Source organism: Nomascus leucogenys, chromosome 22a, assembly GCF_006542625.1.
Source record: "Nomascus leucogenys isolate Asia chromosome 22a, Asia_NLE_v1, whole genome shotgun sequence".
Taxonomy (NCBI): Eukaryota; Metazoa; Chordata; class Mammalia; order Primates; family Hylobatidae; genus Nomascus; species Nomascus leucogenys.
The window spans coordinates 624,461-645,755 of NC_044402.1; the positions used below are offsets into that span (position 1 = coordinate 624,461).

The 21,295-nt window shown below is 53.5% G+C and overlaps 1 protein-coding gene across 7 annotated transcripts in view; it reads right to left on the reverse strand.

Moving 5' to 3' along the window:
• PACS2 (phosphofurin acidic cluster sorting protein 2) overlaps positions 1 to 5,106 on the reverse strand; it is an 85,613-nt gene extending 80,507 nt beyond the window's left edge. For 6 of the 7 annotated variants that reach the window (XR_004028036.1, XM_030804117.1, XM_030804114.1 and 3 more), the window contains exon 1: positions 4,478 to 4,773. Coding sequence is in view for 6 of the 7 variants with exons in the window: in XM_030804117.1 (XP_030659977.1) it covers positions 4,478 to 4,596 (119 nt within the window). In the remaining variant the exon portion in view is untranslated. Of the gene's footprint in view, positions 1 to 4,477 lie in introns of all 7 variants that reach the window. The other variant, XM_030804116.1, reaches the window with a different exon arrangement.
• Positions 5,107 to 21,295: the final 16,189 nt, after the last annotated feature.

The following is a 21,295-nucleotide window of genomic DNA, read 5'->3' on the forward strand; positions in this document are numbered from 1 at the left end:
AAAATAATCTATAGATAAGTTACTAGGTTAAAAATAGTAAAATCACTGACTTCTTTGAAAAATCAACTGAATTTCTATATGTTAGCAACAAACATAATAAAAAGCTGCCTTTTACTATGACTTCTAAAATACAAGCATCTAGGAATAAATGTAACAAAGAATATGCATGACAGAAGAATCTTGTAAAACTCTCGAAATACATTCAAGACCTAAGTAAATAGCTTGGTCATGAATTAGAAGCCTCAGTACCACACAAATGTCAATTCTCCCCAACCTGCTCTACAGAGTTAAAGAACTTCCAATTATAAACCAAATGTGGCTTTGCGTGAAACTTAAAAAGATAATTCTGGCCGGGCGTGGTGGCTCACGCCTGTAATCCCAGCACTTTGGGAGGCCGAGGCGGGCGGATCACGAGGTCAAGAGATCGAGACCATCCTGGCCAACATGGTGAAACCCCATCTCTACTAAAAATACAGAAATTAGCTGGGCGTGGTGATGCACACCTGTAGTCCCAACTACTCAGGAGGCTGAGGCAGGAGAACTGCTTGAACCCGGGAGGTGGAGGTTGCAGTGAGCTGAGATCATGCCACTGCACTCCAGCCTGGGTGACAGAGCATCTCAAAAAAATAAAACAGGCAGGGCGCGGTGGCTCACGCCTGTAATCCCAACACTTTGGGAGGCCGAGGCGGGCAGATCACGAGGTCAGAAGATCGAGACCATCCTGGCTAACACGGTGAAACCCTGTCTCTACTAAAAATACAAAAAAAATTAGCTGGGCATAGTGGCAGGCGCCTGTAGTCCCAGCTACTTGGGAGGCTGAGGCAGGAGAATGGTGTGAACCCAGGAGGCGGAGCTTGCAGTGAGCCGAGACAGCGCCACTGCACTCTAGCCTGGGCGACAGAGCGAGACTCCATCTCAAAATAAAATAAAATAAAATAAAAATAAATAAATAAAATAAAAATAAAAAAATTAGCCGGGCATGCTGGCGGGCGCCTGTAGTCCTAGCTACTTGGGAGGCTGAGGTAGGAGAATCGGAACCAGGAGGCGGCGGTTGTAGTGAGCCGAGATCGCACCACTGCACTCCAGCCTGGTGACAGAATGAGACTCTGTCTCAAAAAAACAAAACAAAACAAAAAAAATTAGACGGACATGGTGGTGTATACCTGTAGTCCCAGCTGCTCAGGAAGCTGATGTGGGAAGACTGCTTGAGCCCAGGTTTCAGGGGTGACAGTGAGCCATGATCGAGCCACTGCACCCCAGTCTGGGCCACAAAGTGGGGCTCTGTCTCTAAAAAACAAAAAGATGGCCAGGCACAGTGGCTCACACCTGTAATCTCAGTACTTTGGGAGGCCAAGGTGAGAGGATCACTTGAGCCCAAGAGTTCAAGACCAGTCTGGGCAACATAGGGAGACCCTGTCTCTACAACAACAAAATACATAAATAAAAACAAATTAATAAACATCAACAGAAAAAACAATCAAGTGGGAAGGGCAAGGTACAAAGCAGCCCAGCCCTTGCTGAAGAGCGGGTGGGGGTGCTCAGGGACACGGCACCAGGAGGACACTCTGGGAACCTGGCAGGCAGAGGCCACAGACAGGCACTGACGCATACCCCGTGGGCCACCTAGGAGCACTGTGTGTAACAGTGCTGAGCCAAAAGCGTCGCAAGGAAACCCAGGGCACAAGCCTCCCCAACGACAGCCCGGCATGCCCAGTTCAAGCTCCCGGGGACAGACTTCTCCGGCTACCTCCCAGAAGGAGAACTGAAACGAGACCAGCACCCCAGCCTGGCCCACGGTCAATGTGCACACTCCACCAGGCTGACACAGGGAGTGCACCCAGAGGCTGCTCGGAGAGCAAAGATTCGCTCCTAACTGGACGGGGACATTCTCAACACAGCCAAGAAAGGATGACTATCTCTAACTTTAAACTGCTGAAACTCAAGCAGAAAAAAGAGAAAGAAAAACTGGCAAAGGAACAGGACTTTCCCTGACAAGGAAGTACAAATGGCCTAAATTAGTAATCAGAGAAATTCAAGTTAAAACCACAATACCACTTCACACCCACCAGACTGGCAAAAATGAAAAGTCAAATGAGTGTTGGCACAAATGTGGAGCAGTGGGGACTCTCGTCCCTGTCAGTGGGGCCGGAGCAGGCACAACCACTCTGGAAAACTGCCCAGCAGTAACGCCGAGTGTGTGCACACCCCCACCATAAATCCTGGTAGCTGGTGGCACATGCTTAAGACAGGCCCTGCCCATCCAGAAAGACATACGCAGAAGACAGGCACAAGGATGTCCACAGCAGCACGGGGCTTGTAATTAACCAAAAAACTGGAAACAAGCCAAGGTCCCTTGACAGAAGCACAGCCTAGGTACTATCATGCCAGGGAATAGTACACAGCAGTGAACACGCCAAAAGCCATCAGCACAGACACAGCCCAGAAACTTCATGGCTGGGCAAAAGTGAGGAGTACACAAGAACACAGGAGGAACGAAGCAAAACTAAGTAGCAGACTGTCCGAGGATGTGTGGACAGGTGGCACAAGCACAAAGCAAAGCTGGGAGCAAGCCCGCCTATGAGGGGCCCTGCTCCAAGACAGGTAAGGGCAGGAGCTCATTACGAGGCTGAGCATGTTCTACGAACAAACTGCATCTGCCCACCCGGACAGCTGCGCCGCTCGCCCCTCCGCCCATCAACTCCACACCAACAGAACAAACCCTGTCCTCCTGCCTACCCTTCCTCCCAACCCTGTCCAGGCGAGAGCTCGGGACCCCCCCCAGCACTTAGTGCTACTCAGCCCAGGTGCCCCCTATCTACCCCCGCCTGTCCTAACCAGGCTTCTCGAAACCTGCCCTACCCATACCCTCCCCACAGACACCAGAGTGGGCTTTCTAGACCCCTGGAGAATAGAGCACAGCTCCACAGTGGGGCTGATAAGGCCCCCACCTCCCTTGGGTTAAAGACTTTGCTGCTCATTCGGAGGGCCCCAGGAAGCTGCTGCAGAGGTTCAGCAAGGGCAGGCTATGTGCTGCAGTGCTGGAGCAGGGGAGCGCCAACAGCCAGCATGAAGGTTCTGGGGCTGTGGGTGAGGCAATGACTCACAGGGGCGGACAGGAGAAGGGCTGTGGGGCTGTGGGACCTGACATTGGGGCAATCGCCAAGACTTGGAATGGAGAAGCAGCCAGGCCTCGGGAGATGCTCCTGGCTTTGGCTTTGAGGCCCCAGAGACTTCCCAGAAGAGAGGCAAGTAGGCACATCTGCAGTGCTCGGCCCCAGACCTTAGGCAAATGCTGACCCTTAGGTCTCATATGGACACTGGGTCCTTCGGGAGGCCCCGCCAGGTGCAAGAATCGTGCTGGGTGGGCATCCCTCCTGCCCACTCAGCATAACCAAAGCCCTGAGGTCCCAACCCTGCGCTCCAGGAGGGCAAGCCCCACTGTCCAGCGGCTCTGCAACTCCAACACCACGCTCAGAAATGCAGGCTGTGGGAGCCACAGGAAAGCCCCAGAGGCCCACCTGCAGCTGACCAGTGGTGGAACAACTCAATGCCACGTGGGGTCCCCTCCAGGCATACTGGCCACTTCCAGTGCCTGGAAGGTCCGCTCACCCTCCCATCTCCCCAGGGAGAACTCTCACTACCCCCAACTGCCTCCTCTTCTAGCCTGCTGTCTATTCTAGAACCAGAACTTTTCCGGAGAGCGTGTCTCTCTCCTCCTTAGCCTGGGAGCTTCCTGAGCAGGAACTACCAAGTCACGAAGAAATTACAAAAGTTTCAAACTGAGCAGGAGACACAGGGAAGCTGCAAGTCCAAGGAAGGCTGGGCTATGGCCGGAGGGTAAACCTTGTCCAATCGTTACCGCTGGGCGACCGGGCGCCCCCCTACCAAGTGCAGAACAGCCAGTCTTTCGCAATGGCAAGATCAACAAGGAGGCGCAAATAGCAGTACTGGCTTGGAGACGTCTCTAAATGAGAGACAACCCCGCCCCGCAGGACAGGCATCTCCACCGCGCGCTGGACGGAGGATACAACCGAGTCCTGCGCGCCCCGTGTGCCGGGGGTCGCTTCCAGGCCGAGGTCTGACAGTGTCCCCGGACGCGAAAGGAAGCGTGTGGTACCCGAGAGAGGAAGCACCCTCGTCGCCCCGGCCGGCACCGCATTGAGGCAGGTGTGCAGGTGCGGTTGCGGCGAGCCAGGTGAGCGCCGCCCGGGAGCCCCAAGGTCCCGCCGGGCCTGAGCAGCACCGGGTCCTCGGAAGCTGAGCGCGGCCCCCGGCGCTCGGGACCTGGGGGGCTGGGGCCGCGCTTGCCGGAGCTGCGGGGGGCGGCGGCTGCACGCGTCGAACGGGCGGGCGGGGGCGCGGGGGGCGACCTGGGCTCCGCTAGGGGACCCGGGCCGGGGATGGGCGCGCGGAGGCCACGGCCAGGACACCCCCGGCAGGTGCCCGGCGGGAACAAAGCGCGGCGGGCGGCGCGTACCTGGGCACGCAGCTGGGGCTGGAGCCGTCCACCTCCCAGGTGGCGAACAGGTTCATGGGCACGGGCGTATTGAGCGCGCCGGGCGCGCCGGGGAGGCCGAGGCGGCCTCGCTCGGCCATGGCGCCGGCCCCGCCGCTCCTTCGGCGGCCTGGGGCTGCGGCCGGGCCGCGGACGCGCGGCGGGCGGGCCGGGCGCGCGGAGGGCGGCGGCGCGGTCACATGGCTGCCGGGCGGCGGAGGGGACGGGCCGGGCCCGGGCGTCGGACAGGCCCGCGAGCGGCGACGAGCTGCGGCCGCTCCGCCCCGCCCCGCGCCCCACCCGACGCCCCGCCCGGCGCCCCGCCCGACGCCCCGCCCGCGCCCCGCGCGCGCCCGGCGCCCTCCGACCCGCGCCGGCGCCGCCGATTGGCTGGGCGGGGCGCGAGCTCGCCGCCTCGGGTCCAATCGCCGCCGGCGCAGCGCGCGCCGGAAATGAGGTGCGCGCGCGCTTCCTCCGGCGGCGCCTCGCGGGGCGTCCCCGCCCGCCGGTGCGCGAGAGCGCGCACTCACGCGCCTGCGCACAGGCCCCGCCCGGCGCGCCCCGCCCCGCCCCCCGGGAGCCGCGGGCAAGGGCCGGGAGAGACGCGGGGGTCCACCGGGTCCCTGCCAGCCTCGGGCGCCGCCCCCTAAGGAAAGCTCATCGTCGCCCTGGCGATGCTCGCCTCCCCGCGCGCGGATTCCCCGGCCTCGACACTTTCCCGCCTGCACCCCGCCATGCCCCGAGTCTCCCCGCCCCCTGCCCTCGGCGCCCCTTGTCTCCTGCCGACCCCCGCTGGGTTGTCCCGGCTGTGCTGGCCCCGCCCGTCCCCGAGCCCCTCCCCCGCGCCCCCCTGCGCGGATTCCCCGGGACGCAGAGAGGTGGCAGGGAGGTGGCCGGGCCTGGCGGCGGTCGCGGGAACGCGAAGCCACTCGGGGCGCCAGGCTCCCGAGCTTGGCCCCCAGGGCTCCAGATGCCCCCGGGCGCCCTCTTTGCGTCCCAGCATCCTTATTCAGCGCCTCTTTTCAGAGTTGTGCTCAGGACAATGAAGAACAAATGTCTGGGGCCAAGGCTTGCTCCTGGTCCTGGGGTTAACAGTGAACTTGGGGACCCAAGCAAAGAGGAGGCAATGGCTAGAGTCGCCGGGGCCCGAAGTCTAGGCTACGGGGCTCAGGGAGGGTGCTTCCCCCATCTGTTTGGCAGCGGCTCTGGTCCAGCACCAGATGCTGCGCCGAGATTTAGGAAACGGTTTTCTGGCCTCTCCTCTGTTTCCGTGTTTCACAGTTAGTTTACAGTTGCTTTTCTCTCCGCCCTGTGTGTTGTTGTCTGCAAGTAGTTTTACTGAAACAAATCCAGCCCGAGCAAATTGACTTGGAGCTGGTTTCTTTCCTGGCCCACGGGGCTTGCCACCCCGGTGCCCCGTCAGTTCCTTCTGCAAAGGCCCTCATGCCGCTGCTTCCTCGGTTGAGAAAGCTCAGCCTCCAGCTGTAACTCCTGTATCTAGAACTGCAAACAGCTGCGACTGCTTAAAGCCAGGGTCCCACTTCGGAGAGAACAAGGGAATCTGTGTTTCCCACGCGCCCCCGGCTCCTCTGGGGTGGTACACTGAGAGCCATGAGGGTCTGTCTGACCTTGGCCCGCTGACTGGGGTGTTGTCTTACGTTGCTGCTCGGCGGGCAGAGAGCCTGTGGATCTCATACCTTCGAGACAGGGTAGCGGGAGAAGTGACTATTTCCAGAGAGGGGGTAGCCGTACCCCAGGAGGACAGGCTGTCTGTGATGGGAGGGCAGGAGACAGGCACCCATTGACCCCAGAACTGAGCGTACGGAGCTGCTGGACCTGGCGAGTGTGCAGTTGCAGTCAGACGGATGGGCCGCCTGACACATTGTGCCTGTGTGCGCCAGCGCCTAACCCAGGCAGGGACTACAGCTAGGGGTCAAGTGAGGAGATGCTGGGTGACTAAGCCGTGCACAGCAGGGCTTGGCACCAGCTGCCACCATTGAGCGGCGCCCCTCCTCTGTGCCAGGCACCGTTGTGAGCCCTTAAGGGACATGACAGCTCTGTCCCATCCCAAGTGACGAAAGAGGAGATGGCGGCCTGTGAGGTTATGCAGCTGCCAGGGGTCGGGATGTGACCCAAACAGTCTGTACCAGAGTGGCCCCAAGTACCCGTATGGTGGGTCTACATCAATGCTTCTGCCAGGCAGGAAAGCAGGGACACGAAACACACCATGCATCACGCCTGCGACCACATTTTTTTATGTTTGTTTTTAAGGTGGGATGGCGGTGATGGGACTGTGGTCTTCTGTGTTTTCCAAGTGGACAGATGTCCCTTGGGTGATCAGAGTAACTTTTTAGCCAGAACCTGTTATTTGCACTGCCCTTCTCTACTGGAAAATGACGCTGTGCTGGTCCTTCTCTTGTGGGCTGTGGGTCACAGGAGGAGATCCCTGAAGGCTGGGAGGCACCCCTCCCCATGACCCCATGACCCTGGCATGGTGTGAGCCCTCACCCCCATGTTTGGAGCACAGGTGCTTTCTCTGGTAACGTTTTCTTTAAAGCAGGAACTTGGTTTGAGACAAACCTCTCAGATGACTGGGGTGGCTGGGCACGGTTGGGGAGGAGGCCCAAGAAGAGGATCCTTCAGAGCCCTGGGATCGCAGGAGGACAACCTGAAAGCTGGTCCCACCACGTGCTGCCCCTGGTCCCCAGAGGTTGTGGGAGTTATTATTATTTAATAAGTTAAAGCCTCAAGGTTCTGAATGCTTGGCTAGGACTCCATTGGTATTAAAAAGACGAAGCCCCAACACCCGACCATGGGACAGGATGGGCCGAGGCCTTTCCTCTGTCCGCCTGGCTTCGCTAGGTCCCTCCACCTAGGGTCAAGGCTCGGGCTTTTCCAGTCGGGCGCCAGGACCATGGGCTGCTTGGAAACGCATTCATCTCCTCAGCCTGGGCTAAGATGACACAGACACACAGCAGTCCCTGCCGAAGTCAGGGAGTGGGGGAGGGGCCAGTCAGTTGAGTGGCAAGGGCGTCCTCCAGGGCCAGCACTGGTCAGTTGGTGGCTCCAGCCCATAGCACCCCTACTCCTTCTCCTGCCAGGAGCTGGGCTGAGGAAGCAGCCCCGTGTGGCCAGGTCCCTGCCCAGCCCATGCTATGGCAGAGGGACAGAACTGCCGAACCCCTAGACAGGCCCTGCTGCGTCCACTCCCGTGGTTGGAGCACGTGGCCATCACTGAGGCTGAGGAGCAAACGTCACAAAAAAGGTACAGCAGGGCCTTCCTCCTGGAGGCATTTTCTGGGGAGCCATGGGGGGGATGGCCAGGAGCTCGGAGACCGTTGAGATCACTGCACCCACAGCCGCACCTGTGGACAGTTCCCACGGTCACCCTTGGAGCAGCTCAACTGCTGAGAGTGAGGCCTGGAATCAACCCCGGGGTTGTAGAGTAGAACAGGGTTAGGTGAGCCATGATAGAACCTGATAGAATATTCTACAGCTGGCAGAAATAGTGAGTTAAAACTAGCTAAAAACAGGCCAGTCGCAGGGGCTCACACCTGTAATCCCAGCACTTTGGGAGGCCAAAGCGCACAGATCCCTTGACCTCAGGAGTTCAAGACCAGCTTGGGCAATATGGCAAAGTCCCATCTCTAACAAAAATACAAAAACATACCTGGGCATGGCGGTGCACATCTGTGATCGCAGTGACTTGGGAAGCTGAGGTGGGAGAATCACTTGAACCCAGGAGGTGGAGGTTGCAGTGAACCAGGATCACACCGCTGCACTCCAGTCTCGGGGACAGAGCCAGGCTCCATCTCAAAAAATAAAAATAAAAAGTCCGGGCACGGTGGCTCATGCCTGTCATCTTAGCACTTTGGGAGGCCAAGGTGGGCAGATCACCTGAGGTAAGGAGTTTGTGACCATCCTGGCCAAGATAGTGAAACCCCATCTCTACTAAAAATACAAAAAATTAGTGGGACGTGATGGTGCGCGCCTGTAACCCCAGTTACTTGGGAGGCTGAAGCAGGAGAATCGCTTGAACCCAGGAGGCGGAGATTCCATTGAGCCAAGATTGCGCCACTGCACTCCAGCCTGGGTGACAAGAGTGAACCTCTGTCTCAAAAAAACAAAAATGTTTGTGAAAATGCACGTCCATGTGCAGTATGTATTTATATGTTAGTGATTATACATGTAAAACACCTATTTTCAGGTATAGAAAAATATTGATAGGATACAAATTAATCCAAAGTGTTAAGGAAGTATCTCTGTGTGATGGGGATTCCATTGATTTGGTTTCTCCTTTTTGCTTATCTTTATCTCCTATTTTCTCCACGATGAACATGTATTGTGTAGGGAAAATCAAACCACAGCAGGGTGAGCTGCCGCCGGCTGGAGAGTCAGGCGCCATCTGGCTGGGGCTGCGCCCCGTCCTGAAAAAACCAAACGTACAAAGGGAAACCTCACCCCACGCAACAAACTACTGAGGGTGATCTTTGTAAGAATACTGAATGTTTCACTAGGGTAACATTCTATTTTTTTTTTGAGACGGAGTCTCGGTCTGTCACCCAGGCTGGAGTGCAGTGGTGCCATCTCGGCTCACTGCAAGCTCCGCCTCCTGGGTTCACGCCATTCTCCTGCCTCAGCCTCCCGAGTAGCGGGGACTACAGGCGCCCCCCACCACACCCAGCTAATTTTTTGTATTTTTAGTAGAGACGGGGTTTCACCGTGTTAGCCAGGATGGTCTCGATCTCCTGACCTCGTGATCCGCCCGCCTCGGCCTCCCAAAGTGCTGGGATTACAGGTGTGAGCCACCGCGCCTGGCTCACAAGGATAACATTCTTAATATCAAAGGAAATCATACAAGTCCATAAGACCATTAAAAAATTCCCAGTGGAAAATGGTTAGAGAAGCTACAAAAGATTCACAAAAGAATAAGTGAGACAGTTGTCACTACTATCAGGAATTGTAAATTATAAAAAGATGTACATGGCCGGGTGTGGTGGCTCCTACCTGTAATCCCAGCACTTTGGTAGGCCGAGGCGGGTGGATCACCAGGTCAGGAGTTCAAAACTAGCCTGACCAATATGGTGAAACCCCCGTCTCTACTAAAAATACAAAAATGAGTCAGGTGTGGTGGTGGGCGCCTGTAGTCCCAGCTACTCGGGAGGCTGAGACAGAAGAATTGCTTGAACCCGGGAGGCGGAGCTTGCAGTGAGCTGAGATCATGCCACTACACTCCAGCCCGGACAACAGAGTGAGACTCCGTCTTAAAAAAAAAAAAAAAAAAAAAAAGACGCACGTCACCACCTTCTCCTTAATGCAGGCTAATCTAGACCTAATACAGACCTAAGGTCGTGATGACATCCTCGGTGTCCTGCACACTGCTCCCCTCCTGGGTTGGGCGCAGGCACCACAGTTCCCTCACACAGCACCTGGGGCAGGACCCGGAGCAGCCCTGGAGAGTGGCTTGGCAGCGTCTTGGGAGATCTGCCTGGGGTCATGGGTATCCCATGGCATCCTGCAGGTGACACTGTAAATGTCAACAGGGACGCAGGTCCAGGTGTGTGAGATATTTCAAACAGCAACACTTACAGAAAGGAATGTCCAGTCCTGGGGAAATGACAAAACTTGCCCTGGCACATCCACCCCATGGGACGTGAAATAACCAGCAAAACGGAACACTGCCTCTGTTTTAGCAACATGGGGAAATTCTCAGGATATGTGATTGTGTGACAAATCAGGATGTAAAGTTGAACACAGCATGACCTGGATTCAGGAATAAAACTCTCCCCTCTTGACTGTGGTTATCCTGAGTCCCAAGATTAAGAGGGACCTTGATGCATACATTTTAACACTTCTCTCTTTCCCACTAAAGAATATCATCACAATAAGCCAGGACATAACTTAAATATTAGGAAAGAAAGGAAAACACCCAGGCCCTAATACAGAAATCAGCCAAGGACGTTCACAGACATCAGAACAGCAATTACCGCAACACGTATCAACCAACACTCAACCTCAGTGCTCTTCGTGCGGAATGGATTTCTGGTTTTGTTAGGTTCTGTTTTTCTCTTTCTTTTTTTTCTTTTGTTTTCTTGACAGGGTCTTGCTCTGTCAACCAGGCTGGAGTCCAGTGGTGCCATCTTGTCTCACTGTAGGCCGGATCTCCTGGATTCAAACCATCCTCCTGCCTCAGCCTCTCAAAGAGCTGGGATTACAAGTGCGAGCCACTGCGCCGGGCCCCTGTGGGTTTTAAAAAATTATTTATTTATTTAGAGACAGAGTCATGGCCGGGTGCAGTGGCTCACGCCTGTAATCCCACCACTCTGGGAGGCCGAGGCAGGCAGATCATGAGGTCAGGAGTTCCAGACCAGCCTGACCAACATGGTGAAACCCTGTCTCTACTAAAAATGCAAAAATTAGCTGGGCATGGTGGCTCACACCTGTAATCCCAGCTACTCAGAAGGCTGAGGCAGGAGAATCACTTGAACCCAGGAGGTGGAGGTTGCAGTGAGCCAAGATTGCACCACTGTACTCCAGCCTGGATGACAGAGCAAGACTCCATCTCAAAAAAAAAAAAAAAAAAAAGACAGAATCTGCCTCTGTCGTGCCCAGGCTGGAGTGCAATGATGCCATCTCAGCTCACTGCAACTTCCGTCTCCTGGGCTCAGGAACCCCTGGGCTCAATCAATCCTCTCACCTCAGCCTCCCAAAGTGCTGGGATTACAGGTGTGAGCCACTGTGCCCGGCCTAATTGTTTTTTCTTTGGGGACAGAGTCTCACTCTGTGGCCCAGGCTGGAGGGCTGTGGTATGATCATAACTCACTGCAGCCTCAGTTACCTGGGCTCAAGCGATTCTCCTGCCTCAGCTTCCCAAGTAGCTCACCTATAGGCACGCACCACCAAGCACAGCTAATTTTTAAATTTTTTGTAGAGACAGGGATCTCACTTTGTTGCCCAGGCTGGTCTCGAACTCCTGGGCTCAAGCTATCCTCCCACCTCTGCCTCCCAAAGTGCTGGGATGACAGGCGTGAGCCACTGTCCCGGCCTGGCCCTTGACTTCTGTGGTGGAAGGTGGACTGGAGCCTCACCAAGTCTCACTCAAGTTGCAGAGAACAGACAGGAACAGGGACTTGCCTCTGAGCAGTCTGTCTACCAGACACATGTCCTCCATCATACTCCGCAGTGCTAGGGTGGGCTGTTCTTATCCCTGTTATGCAGATGAGGAAATAGAAACCTAGAGAGATTGAAGCACTTGCCCAAGGCCAGGCAGCAGGTGAGAAGGTGAGAAGGCCATAGAAGCTTGCACACCCTGCCCTGCTCATTTCCCCTGCTGACTGCTGCATGGGGGACAGTGCTGTTGAGTACCCAGGAGTTATTTTGATCAAATGTGATAAGATAACAGACACAGAGACAACTGCCTTTGAAAGAGGAGTTTATTACTCACAGTTCCCAGGAGGAGGGGCATGTGGGGAAGCATCCAGGGCCAGTCAGGACAGAGCGGGTGAAGGGAAAGGGTGGGCAAGAGCCTTTATTGCCATTTTCCAGACAAGGCAGAGTAGGCAAGCTGAGCAGAGTTAGAATTGGGTCATTTCAGTGGGCTCTGGGCTTGGGGGGGTGGTATCTAACTATCTGGTACCTGGCCCTGGGGTGATTTAGGGCAGGGGGCTAGTGTTCTGGAATGCAGGAGCCTGATGAAAGGAGGCAGGTGGGACTCGTGATGGTCGCTCTGTATATCAAAGGTATGCGCAGCCTGTACGGTGGCTCACGCCTGTGATCTCAGTACTTTGGGAGGCCGGGGCCGAAGGATCTCTTGAGCCCAGGCGTTTGAGACGACAGTGAGCTATGATCATACCACTGCACTCCAGCCTGGGTGACAGAGTGAGACCCTGTCTCAAAAAAAAAAAAAAAAAAAAAAGAAAAAAGAAAAAAGAAAGTAAATAAGGCATACTCAGAGGCAAGTGGTCAGCTGCCTCTAGGAATTAGCTAACCCTGGGAGGGGCAGTCCCTCTCTAGGTCCACGAGACCCCAAGATGTCAAAGCACCACAGACGAGAACACGATGAGGCTTGGCACGGTGGCTCACGCCTGTAATCCCAGCACTTTGGGAGGCCAAGGCAGACGGATCATTTGAGGTCAGGAATTCAAGATGAGCCTGGCCAACATGATGGAACCCTGACTCTACTAAAAATACAAAAATTAGCTGGGCGCGGTGGCAGGCGCCTGTAATCCTAGCTACTTGGGAGGCTGAGGCAGGAGAATTGCTTGAACCTGGGAGGTGGAGATTGCGGTACATCAAGATGGTGCCATTGCACCACAGCTTGGGCGACAGAGCAAGACTCAGTCTCAAAAAAACCCTCAAAAAACAGGCCAGGTGTGGTGGCTTATGCCTATAATCCCAGCACTTTGGGAGGCTGAGGTGGGCAGATCACGAGGTCAGGAGATTGAGGCCATCCTGGCCAACATGGTGAAACCCCGTCTTTACTAAAAATACAAAAAGTTAGCCGGGCATGGTGGCACGAACCTGTAATCCCAGCTAATCGGGAGGCCGAGGCAGGAGAATGGCTTGAACCTGGGAGGCGGAGGTTGCAGTGAGCTGAGATGGCGCCACTGCACTCCAGCCTCGGGGACAGAGCAAGACTGCGTCTCAAAAACAAAACAAAACAAAAAAACCCCAAAAACAAAAGACACCATGAATGAAGAAAGCCTCCAGGAGGGAGAAGTTTGCAGGTGCCTAGGCGTGTCCTTCAAAACTCTAACCCCTCTGGTCAGGTCATTTTTCTCAGGCCCTGAGAAAAGGAAATCCTTCCTGGTCTAAGTTTTTTTTTTTTTTTGGAGACGGAGTCTCGCTCTGTCGCCCAGGCTGGAGTGCAGTGGCGCGATCTCAGCTCACCGCAAGCTCCGCCTCCCGGGTTCATGCCATTCTCCTGCCTCAGCCTCTCCGAGTAGCTGGGACCACAGGTGCCCGCCACCACGCCCGGCTAATTTTTTGTAGTTTTAGTAGAGATGGGGTTTCACTGTGTTAGCCAGAATGGTCTTGATCTCCTGACCTTGTGATCTGCCCGCCTCGGCCTCCCTAAATGCTGGGATTACAGGCGTGAGCCACCATGACTGGCCCTGGTCTAAGTTTTACGAGCATGTTCAGTTCAGATTAAAGCAATTCTCTCATTTCAGCGCAACACCTACATTACTTTCCAGCTCTCTGGGGCCCCCATGAAGGAATGTTCCTGCCCGACACCCCCAGCCTGGGCCCCGCTCTGCTGCTGTGTCCTGGAGTCAGGTCTAGGGGCAAGCCCACAGCCTCTCCCTGTTTACAGCCAGAGCAGAGATCACTGCACGTTTCCAGCGTCCTCTTTGGTGAGGTGCAAGTGAAGGTCCTGCCTCGCAGGGCTGAATGAGGAGTACAGAGGACCCTGGGCACAGGGAGCTGGTGCTGGGTGCCCAGTGTGGGTGCTCTGAGGGTGCTGGTGCCCCTCGGCCGCCCTTGCTTGACTCTTTGAGCTTGTCAGTCAGTCCTAAATGTTTCCAAGCTTCCCGGGCGCTGGCAGCAGGGGGCACCTAACCGGTCCCCAGGGCAGTTCTCCGCGTTCTCCCTCTAACCTGGCTCCATTCTTTATGCCTTCACATCACGTAGGGAGCCTTACTCCCTGCCTCAGTTGGTTCAGACTGCAATGGCAAACCACCGCAGTCCAAGTGGCTTATAAACCACAATTCATTTCTCAGGACGGTGCTGGCAGATGCCGTGCCTGGCAAGGGCCACTTCCTGGTCCACAGACAGCGCCCTCTTCCTGCCTCCCCACATGGGGGAAGCAGCAGACAAGTTCCCTCCAGCCACGATTTTTCTTTTTTCTTGTTTCTTTTTTCTTTGAGACAGGTTCTCAATCTGTCGCCCAGGTTGGAGTGGAGTGGTGTGATCTCAGCTCACTGCAGCCTCAACCTTCTGGGCTCAAGCAATCCTCCTACCTCAGCCTCCCAAGTAGCTGGGACTACAGACACATGCTACCACAACTGGCTAAGTTTTTGTAGTTTTTGTAGAGTCAGGGTTCTGCCACGTTGCTTAGGCTGGTCTCAAACTCCTGGACTCAAGCAATCCTCCCTCCTCAGCCTCCGGAAGTGCTGAGATCACAGATGTGAGCCACTGTGCCCAGCCAGCCACTTTTCTGAGGGCATTAACCCCACTCATGAAGGAAGCAGCCCTCATGACCTCATCTCCCAAAGGCCCCACCTCTCTAAAACCATAGCCTTGGGGCAAGGACGTCAACATATGGACTTTGGGGGAACACACAGGATATGATTTGGCTCTGTGTCCCCACCCAGATCTCATCTTGAATTCCCACGTGTTGTGGAGGGAATTCAATCATGGGGGCGGGTCTTTCCCGTGCTGTTCTTGTGATTGTGAATAAGTGTCACCAGATCTGATGGTTTTATAAGAGGGAGTTTCCCTGCAGAAGCTCTCTCTCTCTTCCTGCTGCCATCCACGTAAGACGTGACTTGCTCCTCCCTGCCTTCCTCCATGATTGTGAGGCCTCTGCAGCCATGTGGACCTGTAGGTCTGATAAACCTCTTTTGTTTGTTAATTGCCCAATCTCACGTATGTCTTTATCAGCAGTGTGAAAACAGACTAATACAATGCACATTCAGACCATAGCACCCCTGCTCTGCAGCCCATCTGAGCAAAGGCTTAGTTCTGGCAGCACACACCTTGGGGCATTGCCCAGTAGAGTCACACCCTTTTTATATTTTATTTTATTTTATTTTATTTTATTTTATTTTATTTATTGTGAGACAGAGTTTCGCTCTTGTCCAGGCTGAAGGGCAATGATGCCATCTCGCCTCACCACAACCCCTGCCTCCCAGGTTCAAGCGATTCTCCTGCCTCAGCCTCCCAAGTGGCTGGAACTATAGGCGCCCGCCACCACACCTGCTAATTTTTGTATTTTTAGTAAAGATGGGTTTCACCATGTTGGCCAGGATGGTTTTGATCTCTTGACCTCGTGATCTGCCCTCTTCGGCCTCCCAAAGTGCTGGGATTACAGTCCTGAGCCACCGAGCCTGGCCAAAGCCACACCCTTTAAACCTCTTACCGTTGTGGGTGTGGTCTTCCCCACCCCTCTGCTCCTCTGGCCAATCCTGTCCTGTACCGCTGTGGCCTGCGAGGCATGCTGCCCCCTGCACCTGCAGGCACCTCACAGGCCTTGGTGAGGGAGCACACGAAATAACCCCTCTGGTCTGTCAGGTGAGAGCAAGGATCCAGTGGCCACACAGACTCAGATTGGATTCTGGCTTTGTCACGTACTGGCTATGAGATTTGGGGCTGTCACCCCTCACATCCTCAAGGGCTCCCTCCATAAAATGGAGACGACAGTGTCTGCAAGCTAGTGTTGCCATGAGGATGAAATGTCATCATGGACAGAGAGCATTTTGCATAGAAATCAATAATACATATTTGAAAAATCCCCAACATTTAGAAACAAAACAATACACTTCCTAATAACCCTTGGATCCGGGAGGAAATTAAGAGTGGAGAGAATCTTGAGCTGAATGAAAATGAAAACACAGCACATTGAAATGTGCAGGATTCAGCTAAAGTGGTAATTACAGGGAGAATTATAGCAATAAAATGCCTATTTATAAAAGAAAAGAGATCTTAAATCAATGATCTCATCTTTCACCTTAAAAAACTATAAAAAGGCCGGGTGCGGTGGCTCACACCTATAGTCCCAGCACTTTGGGAGGCCGAGGCGGGTGGATCACGAGGTCAGGAGATCAAGACCATCCTGGCTAACACAGTGAAACCCCGTCTCTACTAAAAATACAAAAAATTAGCCAGGCATGGTGGTGGGCACCTGTAGTCCCAGCTACTTGGGAGGCTGAGGCAGGAGAATGGCATGAACCCGGGAGGCGGAGGTTACAGTGAGCCAAGATCGCGCCACTGCACTCCAGCCTAGGCGACAGAGCGAGACTCCACCTCAAGAAACAGAACAAAACAAAAACTAGAAAAAGGGGCTGGGTGCATTGGCTCACGTGTATAATCTCAACACTTTGGGAGACCAAGACAGGTGGGTCACTTGGGGTCAGGAGTTTGGGACCAGCCTGGCCAACATGGTGAAACCCCATCTCTACTAAAAATACAAAAATTAGCTAGGCGTGGTGGCATATGCCTGTAATCCCAGTTACTTGGGAGGCTGAGGTGACAGAATCACTTGAACCTGGGAGGCGGAAGTTGCAGTGAGCTGAGATGGCACCACTGAACTCCAGCCTGGGTGTTCTCTGTCTCAAAAAAAAAAAAAAAAAAAAAAAAAAGGAACTAGAGAAAGGGTGGGGAGCAGTGGCTCATGCCTGTAATCCCAGCACTTTGGGAGGACAAGGCGGGTAGCTCACTTGAGCCCAGGAGTTCCAGACCAGCCTGGGCAATGAGGCAAAAACCCATCTCTACAAAAAATTATCTGGGTGTGGTGACACATGCCCGTAGTTCCAGCTACTCGGGAGGCTGAGGTGGGAGGATCACCAGGAGGTAGAGTCTGCAGTGAGGCTTGATTATACTACTGCACTCCAGCTTGGGTGACAGAATGAGACACTATCTCAATTTTTAAAAAATGAAGAAACTAGAAAAAGGGAACAAATTGAACCAAATTAAGCGGAAAGAAAGATCTAACAAAAATGAGAGCAAAAATTAATGAAATGGGGCCATGCACAGTGGCTCATGCCTGTAATCCCGGCACTTTGGGAGGTTGAAGTGAGCAGATCACCTGAGGTCGGGAGTTCGAGACTGGCCTGACCAACATGGAGAAACCCCGTCTCCACTAAAAATACAAAATTAGCCAGGTGTGGTGGTGCCTACCTGTAATCCCAGCTACTCGGGAGACTGACGCAGGAGAATCGCTTGAACCCAGGAGGCGGAGGTTGCGGTGAGCCAAGATAGCGCTATTGCACTCCAGTCTTTTCTACAAGAGCGAAACTCTGTCTCAAAGAAAAAAAAAAAGTATTGCCCGAGTGTAGTGGCTCATGCCTGTAATCCCAACACTTTGGGAAACTAAGGCAGGAGGATTGCATAGGCCCAGAAGTTCAAGGCCAGCCTGAGCCACATAGTGAGACCCTGTCTCTACAAAGAAATTTGCGGCCGGGCGCGGTGGCTCACGCTTGTATCCGCACTTGGGGCCGAGGCGGGCGGATCACGAGGTCAGAGATCGAGACCACGGTGAACCCCGTCTCTACTAAAAAAAAAAAAAAAATTAGCCGGGTGGTGGCGGCGCCTGTAGTCCAGCTACTCGGAGAGGCTGAGGCAGGGAATGGCGTGAACCGGGAGGGAGGCGGAGCTTGCAGTGAGCCGAGATTGCGCACTGCACTCCAGCTGGGCGACAGAGCGAGACTCCGTCTCAAAAAAAAAAAAAAAAAAAAAAAAAAAAAAAAAAAAAAAAAATTTAAAAATTAGCTAAGTGGGGTGGTGCGTGCATGTAACTCTGGAGGCTGGGGCAGGAGAATCACTTGAGCCCAGGAGGTTAAAGCTACAGTGAGCCATGATTGTGCCACTGCACTCCAGCCTTGGCAACAGAGTGAGACCCTGTCTGAACAAAAAAAGAAGGAAAAATAAATGGCCAGGCACAGCAGCTCATGCCTGTAATTCCAGCACTTGGGGAAGTGGATCCACCGCCAAGGCGGGCAGATCACCTAAGGTCAGGAGTTCGAGACCAGCCTGGCCAACATGGTGAAACCTCATCTCTACTAAAAATACAAAATTAGCCAGGCGTGGTGGTGCATGCCTGTAATCCCAGCTACTTGGGAAGCTAAGGCAGGAGAATTGCTTGAACCCGGGAGGCGGAGGTTGCAGTGAGCTGAGATCACGCCATTGCACTCCGGTCTGGGCAACAGATGAAGGCTCTGTCTCAAAAACAGCAACAAAAAATACTGGGAGCGGTGGCTCACATCTGTAATCCCAGCACTTTGGGAGGCCAAGGCAGGTGGATCACCTGAGGTCAGGAGTTCGAGACTAGCCTGATCAACATGGTGAAACCCAGTCTCTACTAAAAATACAAAAAATTGCCAGAGCTGGTGACGGGTGCCTGTAATTCCGGCTACTTGGGAGGCTGAGGCTGGAGAATTGCTTGAACCCAGGAGGCAGAGGCTGCATTGAGCCGAGATTGCGCCATTGCACTCCAGCCTGGGTGACAGAGTGAGATTCTGTCTCAAAAACAAAAACAAAACCCCAAAAATAGATGGGAGACAGAGAGACAGAGAGATAGAGACAGACAGACAGGCAGACAGAGACAGAGAGAGAGACAACGCCAACATCCCCAGCTCTCTGCTGCTTCTCTCCTCCACAGCTGCCCCACTGTGGGGCTCTGTCCTGGTTCTGCCTGTTTGCCTCTAGTCCCTTCTTAAACATTCTCTTGGCCGGGCGTAGTGGCTCACATCTGTAATCCCACCACTTTGGGAGGCCAAGGCAGGCGGATCACAAGGTCAGGAGTTTGAGACCAGCCTGGCCGACATAGTGAAACCCTGTCTCTACTAAAAATACAAAAAATTTTCTGGGCATGGTGGCAGTCGCCTGTAATCCCAGCTACTTGGGAGGCTGAGGCAGGAGAATCAGTTGAACCTGGGAGGAGAAGGTTGCAGTGAGCCGAGATCGTGCCACTGCACTCCAGCCCGGGCAACAGTGCGAGACTCCATCTCAAAAACAAAACAAAACAAAACAAAACAAAACAAAACCAAAATATTCTCTTGCACTGGAGCAGGCAGTGATATATGCTCTCCAGACCCCGCTGCATCTCCAGTACCCTCTTCTTCTGGCTGGGTGCGGCATGCTGGCGCTGGCTTCCCCTCCCAGAAGTCTGCAGAGCTCCTAGTGCTGGTGATGGAAAATCCAACAACCATGTGTGTTTGTCTGGGTGGGTAAGGTGTGTGGCTGGTGATGCTTCTCAGTGTGTTCCCAAACCCTCTCTGCAGGAGTGCAGCTTTCTATGCCCCTGAGTATGGCAGGATGCAGTGACTTGCCTCGTACAAAGACAGTGTGGTGGCCAAGAGGGGAGGTGAGTCACAGAAGGCCTTGCAGGCCGGGTGTGTGGCTCAAAGCACATGGTAGAAGGTTAAGTATGAGGTCATTTATGTACAGTTTTCAAACATGTAAAACAATAGTATACATTGTATACGGATAGTATAAAACCTGTTTGGCACTGATGATCATCCAAAGCTGGGTAACGGTTACCTTTGGGAAGGGAGGGAGGAGAACTGATTCTGACAGGCTCAGGGGCTGTGATCCAGCAATGCTAGAGAACCTCCAAGACAAAACAAAACAAACAACACCCCAAACTAAAAGAACAGAACCAGGCCGGGTGCGGTGGCTCACGCTTGTAGTCCCAGCACTTTGGGAGGCCGCGGTGGGTGGATCACAAGGTCAGGAGATCAAGACCATCCTGGCTAACATGGTGAAACCTCGTCTCTACTAAAAATACAAAACATTAGCCAGGCGCGGTGGCAGTGCCTGTAGTCCCAGCTACTTGGGAGGCTGAGGCAGGACAATGGCGTGAATCCGGGAGGTGGAGCTTGCAGTGAGCCGAGATCGCACCACTGTACTCCATCCTGGAAGACAGAGCGAGACTCCGTCTCAAAAAAAAAAACAAACAAACAAAAAAAAAAAAAAAAAAAAACCCAACAACAACAAAAAGAACAGAACCAAACAGCAAATATGTGAAAATGATACACTTTGGTGTGGCCGAGATCCTTGGGTCTTTATTTTCTCTCTACTTTTAGGTATGCTTGAAAAATCTTACTAAAATACACACAAAATTTAGCTGGGCGTGATGGCATGCACCTGTAGGCTCAGCTACTCTGGAGGCTGAGGCAGGAGAACTGCTTGAACCCAGGAAGTGGGGGTTGCAGTGAGCTGAGATTGCACCACTGCACTCCAGCCTGGGAAACAGAGTGAGACTCTGTCTCAAAAATAAAAAGAAAAAAAGAAAAAAATCTTACTAAAATATATAAAAAAAGAAGAAAAACGGCCGGGCATGTGGCTCATGCCTGTAATCTCAGCACTTTGGGAGGCAGAGGTGGGCGGATCACTTGAGGTTGGGAGTTCAAGACCAGCCTGACCAACATGAAGAAACCTCGTCTCTACTAAAAATACAAAAATAGCCGGGCGTGGTGGCACATGACTGTAATCCCAGCTGCTCGGAAGGCTGAGGCAAGAGACACTTGAATCCAGGAGGCAGAGGTTTCGGTGAGCTGAGATCGCGCCATTGCACTCCAGCCTGGGCAACAAGAGCAAAACTCCATCTCAAAAAAGAAAAGAAAAGAAAAGCCGCTGGTTTAGGCCTTTTGGAGCACAGAAATTCTTCTGGCTTGAGCCTCCAGGGTGGTGGTGTATGTTCCCATGACCCATCCACGCAGTGGGGGTAATGGGGCTGGCACTGGCCGCTTTGGGAGAGGAAGGAGGCGTCACCCTGAGGAGGGGGTTCAGATGCCAGCACCACTCATCCGCATGACAGATATTTGCTGAATTTTAAAATATTCTTTTCTATTTGATTCCAATAGTCTTGTGGTTTTGTTTTTACTGTTAGCTCTGAATGCTACTTGGAATTGGGTTTTAGAACTGTGTGAGGTCTCGATTCAGTTTACCCATTTCCTCGTAATACACGGAAATCCCAAGCTTACTGAGGAGTCTATCTTTTTTCCTCACTGATTTGAGGTCCCTAAGTTTCTATTCCACTTGTTCCTGCACAAATAATCCCTGGATTAATGGCTATAATTTGATGTGATTTTTTTGAGAAACAGAAGGGCAATTCAGCCCTCCTTAAGTTTTGTTTTGTTT